Below are 11,375 nucleotides of genomic sequence, written 5' to 3' on the forward strand. Positions count from 1 at the left end.
TTCACAGAATATCCCAAGTCTGGAAGAACCCACAAAGATCAAAGTCCAATCCCTCGCCCTACACAGGCCAACCCCAGAAATCCCACCTTGAGTTCCATGAAAGCATCGACATTAAGGCTGAAGAAAAACTTGGGAAGTGAAGTGAAAGTTCTCCAGGTCTCAAAGCAAAGACCAGCATGGGTGACAGTGGCTGGATACCACGGATTCCTCCAGGAAAAGGGATTTATTGCTGCCCTCAAGCACATCAGCCCAAAAGGAAATCTTTCCCCCCCCCAACTTGCACGTGTAAGAGCATCCAAAAATCTACCACTCAAGTGGAACAACGTGCGAATTCCAAGACTGCTGCTGGGATAGCAGAGAAGTTCACAGGATTTTTATCCCAGAAAACAAACAAACAAACAAACAAACAGTGGATTGATGATAAAATAGCTCCCCCTTTATGGAGTGGCATCAGCTGGCACAACGTGTCCCTCCCCAGATACCACAGTGGCATCCCAAGCCACGTGCCAGGGATGCAGGTGCCCAAAGAGCTCCTCCACAGCCTTCCAGAAGGGCTCTACCCCTTTGGCAGCTTCCAGAGGATCCGGAGGTACAAACCTGGGAGAGCACGTGCGGCGAAGAGAAACACGAGCACGACCAGGTTTCCTTTTCTTTCCTTTTAATATAAACATCCTAGGGAAACTTGGGAGGAGGAGCAGCCTAAAGGGAATGTCTTTTGGAATAAAGCCGTGCGACATGCTTCGGGAATGATGTGCAAAATTGAAGTGTCCAAGCAGGGTCAGCTCAGCTCAGGACTTCCTGGATTCTTGGGTCTTCTTGATTTCCTGCAAGGAGAGCAGGAAAACCACTGAGAATCTGCCATTTTTTGGGTAAAACTCTTGGTTTCAGAGCTCTGGAGGTCGGGAGTGACTCAGATCAGAGGACTGAGCCCAGAGTTCACCTTCAGGGACAAGGTGAGGTTTGACTTGGAGGTTCCAAAAATAGGAATCCTCTTCTATACCACCCAGGAATGTGTCTTTATTTTCTCCCTAACCCAGGACTGTGCTGGACTCATTTCCCACTTTTAGGCCCTAGATCCATCATCCATGAGCTGTGCTCAGTCACATCCCTCAACCCAGACCAAGTGTGGGATGAGGTGACATTCCTGGGGCTACCTGAGGACAGACCCTCACTTTCCTGTCCCAGAGGTGACAAGAAGAAAAACTCGGGAATGAGGTGGAAAAGCTCCAAAGACTCACCTCCAGCAGCACTTCCTTCAATTCAGAATAGGCTTTTTCTAGATCATCATTAATAATGACCAGGTCAAACAGCCCAGGCTCTTTACCTGGGGAAGGAGACAAGGACAAGAGTTACAGGAGGATGTTTTTTCCCTGGGTCACCTCTTGTGCTCAACCCAAAGTCCTGTGGCATTTTCGTGTTATTTGGCAATATTATTTCAGCCACTGCTCTGCCAACCACCCACAGGGAGCTGCAGTGGGAAAGGCATCAAGTGCTTCCATCAGAGTTGGCTCTGGAGAGCATCAGTCAGATATTCCTGCAAAAACCAGCCCCTGAATCACCAAGGCATCATCCCCTCTCCATCTCACACCACTCCAAGGACTTACTAAGCTCCAAGTCCACACGGGCTGCAGTCAAACGCTTCAGTAAACTCTCCTCTGTCTCAGTCTTTCGGTCTCGTAGCCTTTTTTCCTAAACACAGTGAAAAATGTGTTAAAAAAAATAAAGTGTTCTGAAAGCTGCAGGCAGAAATCACCACCCACCCCCTCAGGCCAGGGCTGTCTGTGACCACGGGCACGTGAGAATACCCTGCACCCTCATTTACAGCCCAGTGCAAACCAGTGGCCAAACTGGGCTCAGCATCTCCTACCTGGAGCTCGGGGTCCCAGGGTTTGGGTTTTTTTTTTTTTACCTCCCTCTTATTTATTTATTTTTCCAGGTACTGCTGGAAATGAAATCTCTCTGCTGGGCTCTGGCCACGTGGTGCTGTTGGCTTCCTCCTCCTCAAGCTCAACGAGAACCAGAGACTGCCTGATGTACTGAGAGCAAGAGGGGAGAGTCAGGGGTTGTGCTCACGTGTCCTCATCCCTCTCTGAACCACGACAGTGACTCCACTTCTGCAGAGTCCCACTGCAATCACTTCCATGGGGCAAGACCAGAGGGGTACAGAATTTATGGGGTACAGAATTTATGGGGCACAGAACTTATGGGGCTGCACAAAACCATCCTCCACGAGTTTCATTTTAACTGTGGAGGCAAATCTCAGCACAAAATCCCTCTCTCCCCAGCATGAAGCCCAACTGAAGGACTGTGATGGAGCCCATAACCCAGCACAGGCAAACACGCCGAGGTGCGGAAAACACGCGGGAGGGACTCAAAAAACGCGGGAAGATTTATCCCTGAGAGCCAGAGGCTGAGGAGCTGATCTGCCTGCTTGGGAATGTCCTCCCCACCTATTCCAGGGCCCTTAGGAACACGGAGATGGATGAAGGAGGGGTGAGCCCCCCCCCCATCTGCAGAGCAAGAGCTGATTACCTCTAACTGCCTAACGGCAAAGCAAGGCGGGCGCTCACCAGGATGTCAATGGACGGCGGCTGCACCGAGATGTAGATGGGGTTCAGCTCGGTCTTCTTGATGTTCTTCACGCCCTGGATGTCGATGTCAAGGACACAGATCTGGTTCTGGGCCTGCACAGCCTGCACAGCACCTTTACTGGGGACACAGCACACAGCGAAGGGGTCAGTGTGCACTGGGGGGGTTGGTGTGTCCCCCTGCGGCCGTGGGGGAACCTCACGGGACTCCCCTGGGCCCAAAGTGGGGCTCTGCTCTTGCTCAACAGTTTCTCCAAATGTGCTTTGGGTCCCTGGGGTGGAGCAGGGACCTGCTGCCTCCTGCTAGAGGCTGGCAAAGCCACGCTGGAAGGTGTGGAAATGGATCATGTGTGACTGTCCCACGAGCAGCACAATTCAGGTACCACCCATAAAGCTCCCGCTGTGACAAAGCTCCACCTCCCACTGGAAAAGTCTCTGCCCATGGCAGGGGGTTGGAACTAGATGGTCTTTAAGGTCCTTTCCAACCCAAACCATCCTGGGACTCTGTGACAAACACAGAAACAACCTTCAGCAAAGAGCAAAGCCACTGAGAAGTTCCCTTCCCCAGAGATCCACTGACTCCTGTACCCACACGTTCTCCTGAGGGAGGGACACGGGTGCTCAGTCTGGGTCACAAGATGCACTTGATGATTCACTTAATTTTTCAGTGGTGGCTTCTCACATGTCCTTAAAGACAATCTCTCTTCCCCAGCGTGGGGGAATTGCCTGGAGCTTGTTCCTGAACTCCTACAATTCTCCCTTGAAATGCAGCAACACCAACCCACTCCTGGTGCACTACAAATCCAGAGGTTTGCTGCCTTGCCCAGATGCCAGCACCAACCCACATCCAACAAAAACCTCCCCAAAATGTCTTGCTTTGCCTTGTGAAAGCCTGAGGAAGAGACTCCACACCTGCACTCTGATTTCAGCCTCTGATTTAAGGCAGCTTCCAAGAAATCCTGGTTTCTGTGGGCAGGATTTGGTGCTATCCCACACACAGGGCTCTAAAATTAAGCTACTGATTTTTAGTTATTCATTATTATCATTCACTGATGAGATTTAAGGAGCAGAAAGGACTGGTGAAAACTCCAACTCTTTTGACAGGCATGAGGGACTCTCTCCATTTTATCCCACAGCAGATTAGAAACATCCTCAGGCACTTGGAGAGGAAACAGAGGCATGGAGAGATCCTGTATTTATTTTGTTTGCACACTAGTCTTTATTGCTTCTCTGGCAAATTTACCCTCAGAATTTAGAATTTACCCTCAGAAGGAAACTTTCCCATCTCCAAAAAAATCCTCAAAAAGGCACATTCAGCTCTTCAGGAAGCTTTAAGTCCTCTTGAAAAGTATTTCAGGTAAATTTCTTTAATGCAAGTAATTAAATACCCCACGAAACATTTAACCTCCCTCCTCAGCAGGTCCTTCCCTGACAGCACCACAGTTTTCCCACAATAATTATATAAGATCTCTGACTCCTAATTAACTTTCCAGCCTCATGTTGGATTGATCACCAGCTCCAGTGCCCAGGGCAAAGCTATTTTAGAACCCACCCAACTCTTCAACCCCGGCCAGGGGTGCCACAGAATCCACAGTCAGACACTTCAGCAGAGCAGGAGGTCACAGCCAACACAGTTATGGCTTCTGCTCCCAAATTCATGGAATCCCAGGATGGTTTGGGTTGGAAGGGGACTTAAACACCACGTAATTCCAGCACCTGACCTACCTTGTCCCGTACATATTCCCGGAGAACTCGGCGTGCTCGATGAATTCCCCGGCATCGATTTCCTTCTGCATTTCCTCCCTGGTCACAAAGTGATAATCTGGAGAGGGAAAAACCAGGAAAAATAGCCAGGAATTGACAGTTTTGATGGTCAAGTTCATGGTCAAAATGGCACCCACGGGAGCCTGGGGGAGAAGACACTTAAAATGTGCTTTGGACAACACAGAGATTGCAGAGATCTCCTTCCTAGTTATTGGATGCAGCATTCCCTCTCCACACCTGTTATCCAGACACCTCTTCCAAACATTCTGGAGCTTTCTGTGTGGCCAGAAATGCTGCTGTGTCCCCTTTTCCATACCCTTTCCCCTTCCTGGTGCAGTGGGAACCTCTCCCTGCTCTTGCCCACAGGTGTGGAACACATTAGGGCAGGGCTGGCAAGGCCCTTCCTTGGGAAACATTTCTAATTAAAGACTAGAATGGGATGAGAGAGAGGGAGATAAAAGGGAACATCAAACCCAAGCAGAACTAAAGAGGAATGGTTCTCTATCTTTTGTTAAAATTCCTCCCTTTCATTTCAGAGTGAAAACTGCCCATTGGAAATTAAGCACAAACCTCCTTTGGTTCTTTCTTAAATATGCAAATGAACAGGGAAACAGCTGTTAATGAAGATTAAAACATCTCATTAAGCAGCTGCACTTCCCAAAGCACTGGGCATTGGGGGTATTTCCCCTGAAACTTTGGGAAACCAGGTCACTCAAGTCACACCAGGGTGTCTCAACTGAAACCTGGGGGAATTATCTGGAGACTCCAAGGAGACAAATCCAGCTGCAGGACACTCACCTTTGCCATTCACTTCCCCAGGTCTTGGCTGCCTTGTGGTATCTGCAGGTAAAAAAAACAAAAAACCAAACAATTTTGGAAATTCTGTACATCACCCAAGGATGTCAAAGTATCAAAGAAAAGCCAAGGTCTAAGTGGTCCCTGGATCTTTAGGGGAGAAAAATCTCTACCAGGAGAAAACAGCAGGATTTAGTTTGGAGTGAGAGATTCATCAAGAGCACAGGATGAAGCACACAAAAAGAAAGATAATTTTTAAGTCTTTTCACCTCCATAACATTAAAATTTTAAACATCCAGTGTTTACTCTTGCATGGTGGAGTAAATCCAGATCACAAAGCAAGGGTTTTACTTGCAGGATCCAAAGTGTTGGGACATGAAAACACATTTTGGTAACGGACCTAAAAACACCTTGGCAGAGCTCCAGGGAAAAAATCAAGTGGCTTTTGAAGGAGAAATTTGGGGGAATTTTGTTACTTTCAGTGGCAAGAATCACTCAGAAGAACCTTGTTACCTGTCAGAGCTGTGTTTAGAGATGTGGGGAATTCCCAGACCTGGAAAAGGTGCTATTCCAGACAAATCAGACTTGCCACTCAAGAAAGGCATCCCAATTAATTTACACATCCCAAAGAGCCCACAGACAGACTGGGGACACAGGCAAGTCATGGAAAACCATTATTTGGGGTACAAAAAGAGCTACAGCCCTGAATTCCTGCCCTGCCTTTCCCTGGGAACACAGGGATACTCACGGGAGACGCTGAAGCCGAAGATGTTCTCGTAATCTTTGAGCAGTTTCTTTAACAAAGTGCTTTTCCCTGCACCTGAAGGGCCACTCAGAACCACTGGCCTTGGTCCCTGCATGACTGGGGAGAGACAGAGAAATATGTGTCCGGTTGGAAACATCCATGAAAACGCAGGTATGGATTCCCAGGGGTGCTCAGCTCCTCAGAACAGCACCAGTTCTTTATCCTTGGATTGAAAGCTCTGCAGGAAAGTCAGAAATGATGAGAAATCACAAGCCTGGAGCTGATAAAAAAGTACTGGATTGAGGTTAAACCCACAGGAATAACCCAAAGGAGGAGGAAACTGAGCTCCAGCTGCCACTAAAGTGGGATAATTCATGCCAGCCGAGTCCCAGTGGGATTGAAATCTTAAGGCAAACTTTCTCCAACAGGAAGAAAATGCCATTTGTGCCTGGTGCCCCCTGGAAAATCATGGGACAGAGGGACAGTCCCAGCCCCTTCCCTCTTATGGGGAGAAAGAGGCCTCAAGGAGGGTTTGCAGGATAAAGGGTTTCCAGTGTGTCCTCCATGACTGAATCCCAAAACCTTGCAACAGGATCTGAACTGGGGTGAAATCCCTGGCCTGGACGTGCTTTGGGGTCTCATCCCATCTTTCCTGGAGCACTGACTCCTGCTGGAGGTGTCTCATGGCAAGAGGGAAGGGGTTCAGTTCCTGGGCCAGGTTAAGGAAAGGCAGCCTGGGGCCACACAGAACCTGCTGCAGTTGTTTCTTCAGCCAGAAAGGGAAAAAAAAAAAACAGGTGTTTTTATGTTCCTGCCTCTCTGGGGAGGAAGATATGTTAATTATCAAGATTAATAATATTTTTATAAGGAATAAAGAAGAATAAAGAAGAAAATGCTGTCTGAGAGGGAAGGGGGTACCACTGGGGACCCTCATCCATCAGCAGCTTCCAAGGCAGAGGTGACAAATCAAACAAGCCAGTTCTGCTCTTCCTATTTAAAAATTCCTTTTTCAAGCAGTAAAATCCTGGGAAAAGCAGATTTTTTTTAACCTCCTGGGCTGGGTGTGGCCTGGGGAGCAAGCAGCAGGTGATGCTTTTCCATTTAAATTAGCTCATAGCAATGTCAGCCCGACCTTCCAGCTCACTTTTTACCCAGCCTTAAGCCAAGTGCTGTCCCACCAAAGCAGCTAATCCAGCCTGGCTGCCTCCCTGACCCCAGCCTGGACACCTCCTTATCCCTAAATCCCTCCAGCAGGCAGCACAACAGCCAGGGAGTGACACAACTTCCCCCTCTGTTCCCTGAGGACACTTGTCTGACCTGGGATATTCAAAGTCTAAGCAGGTGCCAGTGGCAGTTAAACATCCACAGGCAATAATTTATCCATAAGGAAATTCCTCCTTTTTTTTTTTTTGGCTTGGTGTTTTCCAGGTGCTGCAGCCCCAGAGATCCATCAGATCACAGGGATCCCAGAGGATCAGTCCCACCACCACGTTGCTGGATTAAGCTCCATCATCCAAAAAACACCAGCTCTAGGAAGCCCTTTTGGGGACCTTCTCACCATTCCCTTAATCCCTGAATTCTGGTGATTTCCAAATGTCACAGGTTTTGCCTAAATATTCACTATCAGAAGAGGAAAAAGGACCAGCAGAGTGCCTGCAGCAGGGAAGCAGAGGATCCCTGAGGAGTCATCCAAAGCATTTCCCTCTCTTCTGCCCCTGGCAGTTCCTCTCTTCCTCAGGTGAGCCCTAAGCATTCCTTGGAAAACACTCCAAAAGAGGGAGGAACCACAGAAATTCAACACCCCGGGGGCACTTCACAGCACTGCTCCCAAACAGTGTTCCTTCATCACACACCAGCTCCCTCAGCCACCTGGAAAGCTCCACACGGGACACTGGGATGGCAGCACAGACCCTGTCCAGCTGTTTCACAGCTTCCCCTCCAACAGGAACTGTTCCAGATGCACAATTCCCAGTCCTGGATCCCAGCTAGAGGGAACAGAGCTTTCCTCTCCCCGCTCCCACCTCAAAATTTCCCCTGCCCTTGAGCGGGCACGGAGAGAAAAACCAGGAATTTTAAGCTGCCCAAAATCACTTCCGACCGTTTCATTCAACTCCAAGCAGGAAAGGGGTGGGAGGGATGGGCTGGGAGCAGCTTCCAAGGCATCCTTACCTTTTCCTTTTGCTCCCCTCCAGCCAAGGAATGCAGTCCAGCCCCCCCGGGAGCAGAGACGAGCTCAGGACACAGAGCTGGGCTATTTGTGAGCTCCTAAAGCCTTAATTAACGAGCTGCAGTTTTAAGATGGCCAATGAGAGCCACCCACTGGGCTTTAATCTGCCCTCGGGGATCCTCCTCTGCTCCCTGCCCTCCCACCTGGCAAAGCTGCAGCCAACACCCCCAAAAGGCTGAGGGGGGCTGGCCTGGGATTATGGGAAACAGGAAAACTGCCCCTGTCCCTGCAGGTGACCTCACAGGCACCAGCATAAAGGGACAAGGATTTCACCCCCACGTGGTTTGGGGTGGAAGGGACCTTAAAGCTCACCCAGTTCCAACCCCTTGCCATGGGCAGGGACACCTCCCACTAGCCCAGGTTGCTCCAAGCCCCGTCCAGCCTGGCCTTGGACACTTCCAGGCACTTCCTTCTGCAGGCACTGCAGTTCCTTTGGACCAAATCCACACGTGGCTGTCACCTCCAGCCACTGCTTCACCTCAGGCCAACTCCTCCTCTTGCCCCAAACCGTGTCCCAGCATGTCCATCCTGGGATCCTCTCCTTGACCTCACTCCCTTTTTTTTTTTGTTTCCCCTAAAAATACTCACAACTAAGTGAGAAAAAGCACCTGGGTGTGATCACTTGTCTCACTTCCTTGGAAAACAGGCTAAAATTAAACTGAGAAGGGACTTGCTTCCTCTTGCCTCCCTCATGGATCTTTTGCTGGAATTCTGCAGAGGAAAACAGGTCTTGACTGAGAGGGAACAAAAGCCATTCCCACTCCCAGGTGATGGGGCTGGGCCCTCGTGGGCAGCAAATTGGGAATTTCATAGAATCCTGGAATGGGTTGGGTTGGAAGGGACCTTAAAGCACATCTCATTCCACCCCCTGCCAAGGGCAGGGACACCTTCCACTAGCCCAGGTTGCTCCAAACCTCATCCAAACTGGCCTTGGACACTTCCAGGGATCCAGGGGCAGCCACAGCTTCCCAGGGCAAACCCACTCTCAAGGAAGAGCCACTCAGCCCTGTGTCCCTGCCCTCATTCCCTGGACCCACAGCTCTGCCAAAGCAGCTCCTCCCAACCCCTCAAACCCCATAACTAAAGCACCAAAAAAGGCCCAAGACCTGATGGATAAGGGGCTTTTTCTACCTCCTGTTTGGTTTGCAGCCCAGCAATGCATCCCTGCATCCCATTCCCAAGCCATCTGCAGCAGGAACATCACAAAGATGGATTTATTTTGAGCAGAATGTCTGGGGGGGTTTTTTTTTTTTATCCTTTGCTCAGATTTTGGCATTTTCAGAGCAGCCAATCTGCAAACACCCAGCACTGAGGGTCTCCTAAAAATGGGTTTGGATCCGGCCTAACCCACCAAAACCACCAGAGAACAGCACGACTAATTAATTATTTAATTAATATCTGGGGAGCTCTCACACCTGGGACTGAGGGCAAATGGCCCTGTGAACCCCTCTGGGCTGCAAAAAGCTGAGGTGGTCACTGAAGGAGCATACAGGAGGTTGTCCCTAAATCAAGGAATGTCTCCTGGTCTGCTCCTGCCTGCTAAACTCACCCTGGATTTTACCTGGGAGGCAGCAACACAACCAGGAAAGCAAAGGACAGACATCACAAGAGTTAAACTAATTAATGCTGATTAGCAGAGAGGCTTTGCAGGGAAGGCAAAGCCCCATTTACAAAGAAGAAAAGAAGATTAAAGCAGTTTCCCTGGAGCCTTGAGAAAGGTCTCCTGGATTAGGATTATAAACCTGCTCCCTATTTTTAGCAGGTTCCTTAAAAAGATGCCACTCCCACCTTTCTAAGATTTGGGATTATTTCCAAAGAGACAGAAATCTGCCCTGGCAGACAGGGAGTTTAGTGCAGCCCCAAAACAGCAGCAGGGAGGTTGGTCCCTTCCAACCTTCCCCGTCCTGTGATTCCATGAGCAGCATCCCACTGCAGCAGGGAGCCGGCAGGAACACCGGGGCACCTTTTTCCCCGGAAGTAATTAGCTAATAAGCACTAATTAGCCCCTCCCCTGGCTGCACTGCTGGCAGCAGTGATGCTGCAGAGGGAACATGAACCACCTGCTCAAGGTCACTGCAGGAAATCTCCGAGGTGCAGGCCAGTGATTCCAGCACCCTGCTCTGCTGCAAACTGGACCAGTTTAACCCACCCACCGGCTGGAACCAGTTTACCCAGCTGGGTGAAGCTCTACAGAGGTTGAGGCTCACCCTGCTGTGGTTTCACCAGCCACCTCCCCACAGATGTTTTCACCACGCAGGGCTTTGGTTTTGGATACACGGAGGAGGCTTATCCCAAACCACAAACCGATTCCACGTGCACTTTCCCTGTCTGGTTTATCTAAGTGGGAACAGGGATATCTCAGCCCAGGGTGGTGCATCCCACCCTCCCTCAGCCAGCCCACATGGATAACGGGGCACGGGCAGGGCTCTGGGGGCCATAGGGAGCTCAGCATCCCCAGGGATGGGGATCAGACCCCTCATCCAGGGGGTCCTGGGGCGGGATCAGCACCCCCAGGTCAGCACCCTCAGCACAGGGACCCTGTGAGGGGCTGAGCACCCCAGGACGCCCATGAGGGGCTGAGGACCCCCATGAGAAGCTCAGCACCCCATGGCAGGCTGGGACCCCTCAACCAAGGCTCCTTGAGGGGCTGAGCACCCCAGAACTGGCCAGGACCCCTCACTGCAGGACCCCATGAGGGGCTGAACACCCCAAGACCCCTCAGCCCAGAGATGCCAGAAGGGGCTGAGCACCCCAGCAGCGGTTGTGTCCCCTCAGCCTGAGCCCCTTGTGAGGGACTGAGCACCGCGGAACCCCTCATTCCAGGACCTCCCTGAGGGGCTGAGCATCCCGGGACCCCTCGCTCCAGGGACCCCATAAGGGGATGAGCTCCCTGGGACCCCTCGTCCCAAGGTCCATGTGGGAGGCTGAACACCCTGGCCCCCTTCAGCGCAGCACCCCCGTGAGGGGCTGAGCAGCCGGAGGTGGTCGCGCCCCCTCAGAGAAGGGTCCCGGCGAGCGGCTGAGCATCCTGGGGCCGCCTGTGCCCCCTCAGCCCAAGGCCCTTATGAGGGACTGAGCTCCCACGATCCCCTCGGACCAGGATCCCCGTGAGGGTCTCGGCACCCCCGGGGCCGGCCGCGCCCCCTCAGCCCGTGTCCCCGTCCCCGCTCACCCGCCCGGGCGATTCCCGCCCCGCGGATCCGCGCGTGGATCATGAGGGGATGGGGGGGGGGGGGGGGGGGGGGGGGGGGGGGGG

The 11,375-nt window shown here is 51.4% G+C and overlaps 1 protein-coding gene across 2 annotated transcripts; it reads right to left on the bottom strand.

Annotated features, from left to right (window-relative positions):
- Positions 1 to 641: 641 nt before the first annotated feature.
- Positions 642 to 11,352, bottom strand: GUK1 (guanylate kinase 1). 2 transcript variants are annotated; one of them, XM_027660656.1, is made up of 8 exons: positions 11,292 to 11,352; positions 5,896 to 6,009; positions 5,151 to 5,192; positions 4,314 to 4,410; positions 2,571 to 2,709; positions 1,605 to 1,689; positions 1,239 to 1,324; positions 642 to 824 (listed from the first exon to the last, which is right to left on the bottom strand). In XM_027660656.1, exons 1-8 carry the CDS (start codon positions 11,332 to 11,334, stop codon positions 789 to 791), a joined length of 642 nt encoding a protein of 213 aa, XP_027516457.1. In that variant the 5' UTR covers positions 11,335 to 11,352; the 3' UTR covers positions 642 to 788. The 2 variants fall into 2 exon arrangements, with proteins under 2 accessions (XP_027516457.1, XP_027516459.1); XM_027660658.1 differs by lacking the exons at positions 642 to 824; positions 1,239 to 1,324 and adding an exon at positions 1,910 to 2,036 and having other exon boundaries at positions 1,610 to 1,689.
- Between the last annotated feature and the right edge of the window lie 23 nt (positions 11,353 to 11,375).

The sequence above is a fragment of the Corapipo altera genome, unplaced genomic scaffold, assembly GCF_003945725.1.
Source record: "Corapipo altera isolate COAL_440 unplaced genomic scaffold, ASM394572v1 126, whole genome shotgun sequence".
NCBI classification, from domain to species: domain Eukaryota; kingdom Metazoa; phylum Chordata; class Aves; order Passeriformes; family Pipridae; genus Corapipo; species Corapipo altera.

Coding starts and splice junctions, on each gene's coding strand:
- GUK1 (XM_027660656.1), bottom strand. CDS start 11,334: ATGATCCACGCGCGGATCCGCGGGGCGGGAATCGCCCGGGCGG. Junction 5,193..5,895: donor CTTCGGCTTCAGCGTCTCCC/GTGAGTATCCCT, acceptor TTTTACCTGCAG/ATACCACAAGGCAGCCAAGA. Junction 4,411..5,150: donor TGGGGAAGTGAATGGCAAAG/GTGAGTGTCCTG, acceptor TTCCCTCTCCAG/ATTATCACTTTGTGACCAGG.